The 12321-nt window shown below is 65.3% G+C and overlaps 1 protein-coding gene across 7 annotated transcripts in view; it reads left to right on the top strand.

Annotated features, from left to right (window-relative positions):
- Positions 1–12321, top strand: part of AGAP3 (ArfGAP with GTPase domain, ankyrin repeat and PH domain 3) — a 56269-nt gene that overhangs the window by 26940 nt on the left and 17008 nt on the right. For 3 of the 7 annotated variants that reach the window (XM_070423653.1, XM_070423652.1, XM_070423650.1), the window contains exons 2-9: positions 2735–2793; positions 2974–3061; positions 3214–3299; positions 3401–3542; positions 3897–4031; positions 4175–4302; positions 5820–5978; positions 9271–9363. In XM_070423653.1, coding sequence (XP_070279754.1) covers positions 2735–2793; positions 2974–3061; positions 3214–3299; positions 3401–3542; positions 3897–4031; positions 4175–4302; positions 5820–5978; positions 9271–9363 — 890 coding nt within the window. Of the gene's footprint in view, positions 1–469; positions 1550–2734; positions 2794–2973; positions 3062–3213; positions 3300–3400; positions 3543–3896; positions 4032–4174; positions 4303–5819; positions 5979–8198; positions 9106–9270; positions 9364–12321 lie in introns of those variants that run through there. The other 4 variants (XM_070423654.1, XM_070423655.1, XM_070423649.1 and 1 more) reach the window with 4 other exon arrangements.

Raw genomic sequence — 12321 nt, 5'->3', positions numbered from 1 at the left:
AGCCTCAGTCGTGAGCAGAACAGCAACTCCCCTGCAGCATCCAGCAGCCCTGCTCCGCCAGCTCCCCAGCCTCAGGATGTCTGAGCCTCGAACTAAGCTGGGTCCCCTCATTTGGGCTTCCCATTTTACAGATCAGGAGAGGAAGGCCCAGAGAGGGTGTGTGACTTCCTCCTCTTACTTCACCCTTTTCCTAATTTCGGCCCTGGCGTTTCACCGTCAGGTTTTTCCTTTGGAGAAAGAGTGGCCCACTTCTGTCCAAAGTGGGCCCAGTAAGAACTGTTAGCTCCTTGGCTTGCGCTGAGTGACAGCTCCTCACCTACCTGCTCCACTCCGAGGAGGAGCCCGGGGCTGGAATTTCCTGTTCTCCGAGGGCTCCCGGGGCTGCCCCAGTGGGCCGGCTCCCCGCGCCGCCGTTCCGGGGTGTTCCAGGCCGGGCTTGCCGCCTCTCTCTCCTTGCTGGGCAGGCTCCCGGCCTCGCCAGGTCTGGGCTTGCCGGCCGCGCGGTGGAGGAGCTGTGGGACTCAGTCGACCGATGCCAGGTGCCCAGAGGCCGGAGGTCCGTGCGCCGCGGCCCCGGCCCCGGCCCGGGCCTCGCCCCACGCCCCTCGCCATGGGCCTGGCCCTTGCCCGCGGGCCCTGACCATGGAGCAGGGCTGGCCGCCCGGGGACAGCTGCAGCCGGGAGCGGCCCGCCGCCTGCCGCCGCGCCCTCAGTGTCTGCGACTCGCTGGACCTGCACGGCGCCCCGGTCGCCCGCGCGGCCCCCGCCCTGCCGGCCGCCCTGTGCGCTGGGCGCGAGCCGCCGGCACGGCCGCTGAGCGTGTGCTCCGGGGACCCGGGGCCGGCACCCGCCGGCGCCCGCACCCTGCTGCTCGGCTTCCTGCGCCCGCGCCTCGGCCGCCGAGGCCCCGCCGACGGCCGCCCGCTGGTCCTGGGGCCCGCGCCCCCCGAGCGCCCCGGCTCCGCCGCGCCCAGCCCCGCGCCGGCCCGGCGCAGCCGCTCCGGCGGCTCTCAGGCGCCGCGGCCGCGGCCCACCAGCATGACGTTCCTGGAGGTGAACCGCCTGGAGCTGGCCGAGGCCGAGGGCGCCGGCGCGGGGCTGGGGCGCGCGGGCAGCGCCGGCTTCCTGCGGGGCGCCTCGCTCTGGAGCAGCCAGCGCTGGCAGGTGTGGCGCGGCGGCGGCGGCGGCGGGCGCGCAGCCCCGGGGCCCCGGCGCGGCCTGTCGGCGCTGAAGAAGAGCTTCAGCTTCCGCCTGCGCCGCGGCCAGGAGATCCGGCGCTCGGAGTCGGGGCCGCTGCCTCGCGCGCGCACCCGCAGCGACGGCGACGCCAGCTCGCTGGGCGCCTTCCCCAGCCGCCGGGACTTGCTGCTGGGCGCCGAGGCCCCGCGCGCCGCGCCCGAGCCCGGGCGCCCCCGCTCCGCCGCCGGCCTCTGGAAGCTGCTCACCAGCCGCTTCCGCCGCAGGGACCCCGCGCCGCAGCCCGCGCCCTCCGAGCCGCTGTGGAGCCGCCGGGCGGCCGCCGCCCCCGGGCTCCTGGGCGCGCCGAGCGGTAAGAGGGAGAGCCCGGCCGGCCGGGGTCCTTCCCATTGGAGTCCAGGCTGAGCGGGTGGGAGCCTGGAACCTCCCGGGCGAGGGGGGCGTGTCGTGGGCCAGGGACGGCGGGACGCCCGAGTGAGGGCAGCGCCCAGCGGGCTCTGGGTGGTGATGATCCCTGGAGGTGGCAGCGAGACAGGAGGATGTCCAGCAGGTCCCGGTGCCAGCGTGGCCCCGACCTGGTGGAGTAGGAGACCTTCGTGGCTTTTGGCACGTGCAGCGTGGAGGCCCAGGGCAGCCTCCGGCGGAACGCATTTCTGTTTTCTAGCTCCCGCGGGCTTGGGCTCTCCCTTACCGCGGCTTCTGCAGATGAGCGCAGGGGCTGCTGTGGACGCGGTTGGTCAGTGGGTCGTTTGGTGCGATAACTACTCTTTGAGAGCCTGGGTGGGGAAGCAAGCGCGGCCTGGGTGGGGAAGCAAGCGCGGCCCAGGGGGTTGCCATTGCCACCTAGAAGATGAGGAAGGTTGTGCAAGCCCTCGGAGGGCTCTGGGTGGCACATACTCCGTCCCCAGGACAGTGCCAATGTCAGGCCCGCTGTCCTGGTCTGAGAATGGGCTGAGGAGGGAGCCTGGGAGGCGGGTCTCGGGGAAGGAAGGGTGGTGGCCTCCCAACAAGGAGGAGCTGCGGGTGGAGGGCTGTCACAGAACAGGGCCAGGTCAGGGCTCCTCCCTCTTCACGCTGGCAGGAATGTGTGGGTGGCCCCACCCTGCACAGGGAGCTGTTCCTACTCGCTGCAGGAGGCTGCCCCCCCTGCCCAGCTGCCAAGTGCCCAGCCCAGCGTGGGTCTGGGCTGAGACCTGCTGGAGCTGCTCTCACCTCGGCCTATTGTCTGGGCCCCGGGGGCACCAGGCTGGGTGTGGCGCAAGGTGGGAGCTACTTACTTTGCTGGAGCAGTAAGAGGAGGAGGGACCCAGGTCCAGACCAGGGGGCAGCCCACACCTCTCAGCGTCCTCCCCGAGGACTGTCTTCACTCTGCTCCACTGCCCTGCTGCTCCCTAGGGAACTAGGGGTGAGGGTTAGGGTCCCCTCTGGACAGTCCTCTGGCCTGGGCCTACGAAGGGGCAGTGTAGGAGACAGCTGGTAGCAGATGGCAGAGGTGTGGGTGTCACCCAGTCCTGACAGGCAGCCTTCTCTCCCGCAGACTCCTTTGTGAACAGCCAGGAGTGGACCCTGAGCCGCTCGGTGCCGGAGCTTAAAGTGGTGAGTGAGGCGGGAAGGGCCGGGCAGCCCCCTCTCCTCCAGTCCTCTCCCTGCAGCGTCCTTCTGGCCCTCTTCCCCCTTCAGCACTGGTCCTTCTCAGTCCTTATGGTTTCTGCCTTTCCTGCCCCATCTCCTCCGTCTGCCTTCTGACCACTGCTGCCGCCCCTTCCTCTCCCACAGGGCATTGTGGGGAACCTGTCTAGTGGAAAGTCAGCCCTTGTGCACCGTTATCTGACGGGGACCTATGTCCAGGAGGAGTCCCCTGAAGGTGAGCGTTACAGGCTGGCTGCGCTGGGGGTTGGGGGGCTCGAGCCCCGTCTTTCTCAGGCTCCTGCCTCCTTGGAAGCTGTGTGTTTCTTCTCTGCTCGGCCCCGCGGGTGCTTCTCCCAGCTGCGGCCCTGACTGTGCACTCTGTCCTAGGGGGTCGGTTTAAGAAGGAGATTGTGGTGGATGGCCAGAGTTACCTGCTGCTGATCCGAGATGAAGGAGGCCCACCTGAGCTCCAGGTGAGGCTCCTGCCCAGCTCTGGCCGTTGAGTGTGTGGGGAGAGGGGTACGGAGTCCGCCCTGACCAGGCGAGGCTGGTAATTGTGCTCGGTCCCCCCTAGTTTGCTGCCTGGGTGGACGCGGTGGTGTTTGTGTTCAGCCTGGAGGATGAGATCAGCTTCCAGACGGTGTACAACTACTTTCTGCGCCTCTGCAGCTTCCGCAACGCCAGCGAGGTGCCCATGGTGCTGGTGGGCACGCAGGGTGAGCGGGCCTGCGGGCCGGGTCCCTAGGCAGGCAGGTGTGTGAAAGCCCATCCGCCACCCCCCCTGCTGCCCCACGTTGACTGAGCCCTCATCGACCCAAAGGGCACCTCATCCTGGTTCTACCCAATGGGTCTTCCCCAGCTGCATCCTGCCCTCCCCGTGACAACAGGGTCCGTGTTTTCTGAGATGGTTTAACCGAGTGGCTGGCTCATTCCCACTCAGCGCGTCAGGGGCAGAGCTGGAGCGAGGCCATCCTGGGTTCCTGTGCTCACCCAGCCTCTGACCAGAGGCCCTCCCCCCAGCGCCCAGCTTCTCCGCAGGCTGAGCTAATCCCCACCCTGCGCCTCCACAGATGCCATCAGTGCCGCCAACCCCCGGGTCATCGACGACAGCAGGGCCCGCAAGCTGTCCACAGACTTGAAGCGCTGCACCTACTATGAGACGTGCGCCACCTACGGGCTCAATGTGGAGCGCGTCTTCCAGGACGGTAACTCGGCGCCCGCCTGGTGGGACTGCTTCCCCCGTGGGTCAGGAGGGCCCTCTGGCCAGCGGCGCGGGCTCCGGGGGCGGATCTGAGCTGGGCTTCTCCCTTCTCCCCAGAGGGGTAATTGACTGTGCTGTCCCCTGCAGTGGCCCAGAAGGTGGTGGCCTTGCGGAAGAAGCAGCAGCTGGCCATCGGGCCCTGCAAGTCACTGCCCAACTCCCCCAGCCACTCGGCAGTGTCCGCCGCCTCCATCCCGTCTGTGCACATCAACCAGGTGCGGCAGCCTCCCCGCGTCCCCGAGTTCGCGCCTCAGCCCCGCCTCACATACTGTCTGTCTGCCTGCCTGTCCCTCCTCATCCGGTCTCCTGCCTTGTGGACGGTTTGGAAGCCCTGGCTCGAGTTCATGCAGCCTGTGCGACTGGCCTGGCCTCATCTGCACGCCTGTGGTGACTGCCTTCCTGCTAGCGCCCCACCCCGCTCGCCACCCTCTGACCCTGCAGCCCCTGCAGCCGAGGCAGCAGAACACTTGCTCTAGGGAGCGCTGTCAGGGCTGCTTCAGGAGCCGCTGCCCGGGGAGCGGACTCAGGAGGCACAGAGGCGATCTTATTGGGACTAACCAGCCCCTGGCAAAATTGGGAGCGTGAGCAGGCCCCCACCTGTCGGCCCTGTCAGTGTGTGAGTTTAGAAGGGCAGTGCCTGCTCCACAGGGACCAATGGTTTTCATGCCATGTGGGGTATGGGTAGGGGGGGGGGGGGTGCTTCTGAGCCAGGTTCTTCCAGTGTCCTCCCATAATTCCACTTGGACATCTGTCCACTTCCTGGCCCACTGCCTGGTTATTTTTCGGCCCCTGGCACATGGGCCAGAGCTTCCTTCTGGAAGTGCGTTTCCCACTCTGTCCCTGCTCTGCGGAGCGCTGGGCCGTCACAGGTTCCCCATGGACTGGTCCAGCGGGCAGATGCTGCTTTACTTCTGCCCAAGGCCCACCCGGCGACCAGCTTCCTGTTGGCAGCCTGGTTGCTTTTTCCGAGATGCCTCCCTTTAGCATTTTAGAAGGCAGCCAGGCTCTCCCTGTGAGCGTCCCTCGTGGAGCAGAAGAGCAGGGACTTAGCTGTAGGCCTTCCTGCACTAGCTCTGAGCTCTCCACCTCAGTTGTGCACGGGGGCCCTGCCAGGGAGGCTCTGATGGGTGAGGGGGCGCAGCTCCTTTGCTCCTTGTGCAGGTGAGGGTCGAGGGGCTACCAGGGCCCTGGACTGTGTGTGCTCTGAGTCCTGGAGTAGACACTGGCATGCACTTTCTGCTCCTCTCTTTTTTGTCTTTCCTCCTTTTCCCAGCCCTGTCCCTTCCTGCCACCTCCTCTGACAGTGGTCTGAGTTGTCATGTGCTCGGCCTCAGCTCTCCCGTGTCCCTTCCCCTGTCACACACACTTCTTACAAGCAAACCTCGTCCTCCCCTGCCCCGACCTCCTGCATCCTTGACATGGCACATCCAGGGTGACCTGCTACCTTGTGTCACACCCTCCTGTGAGCCGACTCCGCAGTTCACTTCCAGCCTCAGCCACTGATTCCGACTTGCTAGGCACTGCCTCTCATTAGCTCCCTGGGGGGCACGGGGCAGCCCCATGCAGTGGCCTCCAGGCCATGCTGCCTCTCTCCTCAGTTCTGTCTAAGTGGCCCCTCTGCTGCTCCATGAGCCCCAGGCCAGGCTCCCCATACTGCAGGGCTCCTGCCTGCTGCCTGCCCCGGCACCCACCCCAGAGCCGCCACGCCCTCAGCAGCCCTCTCTGTCCTTAGGCCACGAATGGCAGCAGCAGCGCATTCAGCGACTACTCGTCCTCAGTCCCCTCCACCCCCAGCATCAGCCAGCGGGAGCTGCGCATCGAGACCATCGCTGCCTCCTCCACCCCCACACCCATCCGCAAGCAGTCCAAGCGGCGTTCCAACATCTTCACGGTACGTGCCCGTGCCCCGCCCCCTCCCACCTGCCCAGCTGCCTCCACCCGACAGGCAGGGCCCATCTAGGAGGGGAGCCACCTGCAGTCTCCATCCACACAGACACACACAGCTCAGTAGGCTCTAACCAGCACCTTCGTCCACTCCCAGACTCTCTTTCTGAGCCCACGTGGGCTGCCCTCCGCACATCCACATGGACCCACCTGCCCTGCCGCACACACCTCCCCTCCCGGCCACCTTAGGGCTTCTTGGCCAGCTTGAGGGATCTGTGGAGGCATCTGCTCTCGCTGCCCCAACACCCTAGATTTCGAAGTTGTGCACCAAGGCTACGCAGAGAGCTAGCGGCAGAGCTTGAACCAGCGCCCAGGCCTCCTGTCCACATTCTGATCTTTCCCATCACCCCATGCTTCCTACCGCTGCTGCGGTTGGTCTAGCAAAGCCTTAGCCATCTTTCCTAGGCCTCCAGCCTGTGCCCCACCACCCTGCCTTTAACCTCACAGGTCGGTTCTCCCCTTCCCCGCAGACCTCACACCCAGGGCCCCATGTGCCTCCTGCTGCTTGGGGCCCAGCCCCTAAGCTCTTAGGTATCCTGAGCCTGCTGTCTGTCATGCCCAGGATCTAGCATCTGGCACATAGTCCACCCCCAAATGCTCACCCTCCAGCTGGGACTTGGCTGGACCATTCCAGGATCTTGGGTCAGACACAGGTGGGTGAGCTGCCGCGTGGATTCTCAGGAGACCGCCCTGTCCTTCTGCGTCACTCCATGCGCCTCTTTCTGAGCATCAGGGCGGGGCTCTCCGCCCGGCCTGTGTCTGCCCGCCAGGCCAGGCCCCAGCCGGGCTCTCAGGAACCAGTCCAGCAGAGCCAGTGCTCCCAGGCCTTGCCCATTCATTCTCGCCCCTGCCTCGCCCAGCACACTTCTGCCCGGTCTGCCTGCCTCTGTCCCCTGTGCCTGCCACGCACTCCCGCCCTGTCCATGCTGACAGCTGCCGCCATGCCTTGCACTGCCCAGCCTTGACCCTGCCTAGACTCGAAGCTTCTTATTTCTGTTCAGGCCCATTGAGACTCACAGGGCCTTGGGCTGCCTGCTTGTGCCACCTGCTGCTGCTGCTGCCACCACTGTAGAGCCTGTGGGTGCCTGTGTGACCGCCGTCCGTGCCCTCTGCACATCCTGCCTCCGTCACCCGCTCCCTCAGCACCATTCTTAACCTTCCACCTTCCTTTGCTGCTAGTCCTGCACATTTGGGCACACCCGCCTTCTCTGTCCTTGCCATGCTCCTGGCCTCCTCGCCACGGCCCTTCGTGCTGCCTGCCCCGTGCCCCTCTGCTGCCTGCTGCCACTGTGCTGCCTCCGCCTGCCATCCTCCCGCGGGGCCTTCCATTCTCTCCATCTTCATGGTGGCAACCTTATTTCCCCCTGCATTGTTTCCATGGTGACCTCACTTGTGCCATTGTTCCCGAGGCTGCCTCAAGACATGTCCCCCATCTCTAAGGGTTCATCTCGAGACCTCCCCTCTCATCCTTGCTATTGGGGCCACCCCCTCTCCTCAACATCTCCCTGGCAGAGCAACGCCTGCTCGAGCTGGTGCCCTTGTGACCTGCCCACTGGACATGGCTGTTGAGCTCTCCAGTCTCCCCCATGACTTCATGTACTCGTTTTGTTGACACTCTTGCCCTGGTTCCTGCCATGGGGGTGTGCCCTTCTGGGCTCCCGGGACCCTCTGGTGGTTGGGGACCTCTCGGCTCGCCAGTCTAGCTGGGGCAGGCTGCACCCCCTCCCCCCTCCCTCCCCGCCCTCCAGTGGCAGTGATCCCATCCACCTTCCTTCTCCCTGGGCCAAAGGGGCAGAGGCTGTGGCACCCAGCGGAGGCCCGGAGCAGGCACTGCTGGAGCTGCGGGCGGTGGCCTTGGGCCCAGTTCTCCCTGCTCCTCGGCTGTGCTCCCCCTGTGCTGCTGTAACTTTGCCCCCTACCTGTGCTCTTGGCTCCCGGCAGCCTGGGTGAACAGGGGGGACATGGGCCTGGACACTCCCCGCTGGCTGAGATGGACTGCCGGCTGCCCTGCCGCCTCCTCTGCCTCCTCCTCCTCCGCCTCCTCTTCCTTTTCATCCCGCTGCCATCTCTCCCCAGGCACCTGGGTCTCTGCCCTCACCAGTGCTGACCAACTTACGCGGGGCTTGAGTATAACTTGCCAAAATCTTTATTCTTTCGATATTTGCAGATATGTGCCACTGTTTCCAACTTTTCATCAACAAAAAGGCCTTTCCAACTCCTTCCAAATTAGAAGACCAGGTGGTGACACAGCACCTCTGGACATTCCCCTGTGCGGGGCCGGAGGCGGGCCGGGCCTGGGACTGCTCTCAGATGAGACGCGGCCGCCGTGCTCCCCACTCCAGAGACCCACAGGAACCTTTGTAACTAACCCCCACCCCCAGGGAAGGCTAGGAAGCTGGAGCCCGAGGCTGGGGGCTGCCGGGGACCAGGCCCGGCTGGACGCTGCGCCAGGCTCGCTGCATGGACAAGAAGGGAGCTCGGCCCCACGCCTGCCCGGCAACGTGGCCCAGAGGGGCGGGGTGTCCACGCGCCCACGGCCCAGCTGCTCCTGGGGGAGCTTTCCTGCCCCTCCCCTCCTCTGCTCCTTCCTGCATGGACTCTGCGTTCCTGCTCTGCTCTGGACGCCAGCACCGCCGCGCGCTTGCCTTTCCCCCTCTTGGCCTCCCGTTTCCTAGGATCCGCATGGGGCGGCTCTGCCCCAGGAGCCTGGCAGGGGCGCAGGGCCTCTTCCGGCCTCTCTCCTCTCTCTCTCCATCCACTGTGCCCCTTGGGCCACGCCGATGAGCTCGGCGCAACGTGCTGTGTGGTATCTGTACCGCAGACGGGCCACTGCCCGCTCACTTCTGGACTTTGCTCTCCCCGATTGTCGTGCCCTGTGCTCCTGGCCATTCCTCAGTCCCACCGTCCACCTCTCCTCACCCCTTCCCTTCTCTTACACCCCAGCCCCCTGGGCTGTGCGCCTCTCACGCCCTTGGTATTTCGTGTCCTTGCTCTTTTGTAAGGGGCGGTCCCGGCTCAGTGACCTGTGCTGCTCTGTATGGTGCCCTGTGTAAGAATAAACCCATTGGAATACTCGTGGTCTCAGTTCCTTCCCCGTCCCGCCGCCCCGGCCCTGCCCCTGCTAGGGCCTGTCCAGGCCGAGGGAGGGCGGGCGGGCGGGCGGGCTGGGGATTCCAGGTGGGCAGCTTTCCCCCGCTGACCCTGGGCCCCTTTAACATTCCTCCTCTTTTCTCTTCCAGTCTCGGAAGGGTGCCGACTTGGACCGGGAGAAAAAGGCCGCTGAGTGCAAGGTGGACAGTATCGGGAGTGGCCGGGCCATCCCCATTAAACAGGTCAGCACCCCTTTTCCCTGAAGCCTGCGGAGCTGAGACAAGGCCCAGGAAATGCTAGAGGATGGTTTTTTTCTAGGCCTCTGTGATGGGAGATGGTGTAAGAGGCGGGCACCCCCTCCTGTCAGGCCTGAGGTTCTACTAAGAAGGTCTAAACCTCTGGTGGGAAGGGTAGCCAGAGCCGGTCTGCGGTCTGTTACTGCAGATCTGAGCCTGTGGCTGGAGCAGCCTGCTCTCCAGGCTTTGCCTGTACCTTCTCACCACCACCAGGGGGCAGCAGAGAGCCGCCTTCAGTTGCTCTCCTGCTGGTGGTTCTGGACTTGGGTCACCTGGAGGGGGCGACCTGCTATCTCTGCCAGAGGCTTGGTCTGGGCGCTCTGGCCCGGAAAAGGAAGAGGACTCACAAGAGTACCCTGAGCGTGCACTGAAGGGCGGACTGAGAGCTGTAGGTCCTCCAGGTACCACGGCAAAGTCTTACCCATAGGAGCCTCTGTTCATTTGTAAGGAATAAACTTAGTTGAGGTGTCTCTCCCCAACTCCTTTCTGAGCCTGCCTGGCAGGGCTCCCAGGCCTCCTGTGTGGGTCCCTGTGCTGGGAAAAACTTGAGTGACGGGGGTTTCTTTGTGCAGAGATGGTGGTGTCCTGGACAGGGCTCTAGAACTGCTGGCTGGACAAGGGTAGAGCCAGGAGGTGTCCCTCTGGGGCTTGGGCAGGAGCCTGTGCACTGAGGTGCCCACGAGGATGGGGGCTGTGGCCTGGAGGTCAGTTTGCTGTACCCACAGGAGCTGGGCGAGGCAAAGACCTTCTTGGGAGCTGGTGGTTAGAGAGGTGGTGTCTACAGGGGCCGTGTTGTCAGGTTTTGACCTCAGAGCAGCAGAGCTCAGCGTGGCCAGGGCCCCTGTGGTCCGGTCTGGCCCTCTAGGCTGGAGCTTCTGGGGTCCTTGGGCAGTGTGACAAGAATTCGTGTGAAGGTCCATTTAGAATGGAGCCCAGGGTGTGGGTCAGGGTCCCAAGGGCAGGATGGGGACACTACGCGTCCTGTTTCTCCCCTGAGATGTCACTGCGCTCCAGTTGGGTCTGCATGCGGGGAGGCCAGGTGAGAGGCTGAGAGGAGAGGCAGCCGCCACTCTCCTGTAGGTCCCCACAAACCCAGTGACTGCCACTGGGGCTCTGCACACCGAGCACCTTGGGGGGCTCTTCTGGGCGACGTGACTGTGACCCCAGGACTCTTTCCCCGCCTGGTGTGTGTACACATAAACCTTTCAGACGTGGTGAGGACGGGTCCTGGGCCCGCGCTGTGAGAAATGGCAGCCCAAGTCCTTCCTGTCTGGGGAAGCGTTGGCCAGGGATGCAGGAGCTGCGGGTGGGGGTGGGAGCCCTGTGGCCAGCACCTGGGCCTCTGGGCTGGGCCAGGCAGTCAGCTAGGTCACTGGCTGTTACAGGCCCATAAACCTCAGGGCCCCCAGGAGGACCGATACTCCGGGAAGGAGCCCAGCACAGGCCTGGGCCCGGGCCCCATGGCCTGCTGGAGGCAGCAGGCACCTCAGACAGAGGGATCACCCCGGGCGTTTGGGGGAGCGCCTGCGGTTGGGGTGGAGGCTTCGCCCCGCCGGGGCCATTCCTTCCGCTCCCCGCCCCCTGCCCAGGGCCACCCTCCCGCCGCCCGCTCCTTCCCTCCCCCCTGCTCCTGCTGGGAGTGGAGATTGCATTTCAGTTGCCATTTGCATTCCCAATCAATCCGGACTCCGCAATTAAGCCGGCTGGCGGAGCTGGGAGGGAGGTGGCGGCGGAACGGGTCCTCTGGGGGCTGTCGCCTCGGCGCCGCTCCCATCCGCCCCAGATTGCTTCCTGCTCCGCCGTGCGCAGCCGGAGAGGGAGCGGGACCCCTGGAGCTCCTTCTCCCTCCTCGGAACGCGGCGCCCCGAGAACGGGCGCGGGTGGCGGGGCGGGCGGGCCCTGCTGGCCCAGCTTCTCGCGGTCCTGCCCTCCCACAGGCACCGGCGCGGGGCGGGCGCCACGTCGGCTGCACTGGCTTCTGCACTGGCTTCTCCGGGAGCCGGCGCTCCTCCCACGCCCCTCCAGGCTCAGGCTGAGGAGCCATCTCATTGCCGCCGCCCTCGCCCTCTCCGGAGACCAGGCGAAGAGGCCAGGGTTTGGGTAGGAAAGGGTTCCCTCCCGCCTGCCTCCCGGCGACTCCTGGCCTCCGCTCCGAGGAGGGAGGCTGCCATACGTGAGTCCATGCTCCCGGCCGTAGGGGAGACAGGCCGAGGCAATGACATGACTTGTCTGCTGTGAAGGGCTAGTTGGTGGCAAAAGAGGGAGAAGAGGCCGGTTCCCTTTTCTTTGGCAGGAGCCGGGCTGGACCCTAGAGCTCTGGTGGCCAACCGGTGGTCCGTGAGGCCCGAAAGGTGGGCCATCGCTGCCCTAGAGAGAGGGCAGGGCTCGGGTTCTAAGGATTAGAGAACAGAGGTCACTGTGGAGCCCCCCCGTCCCCCAAGGGAGGCTTGGGTGCGGGGTAGTGAGATGAGTTGCCCGGGAGCCTCTCTGAGCGGGAGCAAGATGAGAGGGGGGGACTCAGTCAGGAGACGGGCCAGGCACCCTCCTGCTGTGAGGGGATGGATGCCCCCCCAGAAGCAGGTCAGCAAGGCTCCGGCACAGGCCAGCCGTTCCTGCCACCCCTCGGTAGTGAAGGTCCGTTAACACGTGTCTGCAGAAGCACCTTGTGACCATATGTCTGTCAGGCTGACTTGGACCAGGATGTGTCCTCCACCTCCAGTCGCAGGTGGGGGCAGCAGGAGGAGGAGGAGGGAGGGAGGAGGGAGAGCAGGGATGTGAAATGTCTGTTGAGAAGTGGGAGACTGGAGTGGAGGGCCCTTATCTCCATCCGGTCCCTACTCGGGGGAGAGATGAAGCAGGAAATCCCAAACCACCTGTTTGCTAATCTCCTTGCTCCGAACCTAG

Source organism: Myotis yumanensis, unplaced genomic scaffold, assembly GCF_028538775.1.
Source record: "Myotis yumanensis isolate MYYU_CA2020_CCGP unplaced genomic scaffold, mMyoYum1.0.hap1 SCAF_9, whole genome shotgun sequence".
Lineage (NCBI taxonomy): Eukaryota > Metazoa > Chordata > Mammalia > Chiroptera > Vespertilionidae > Myotis > Myotis yumanensis.
This window is presented reverse-complemented; position numbering and strand designations above follow the sequence as displayed.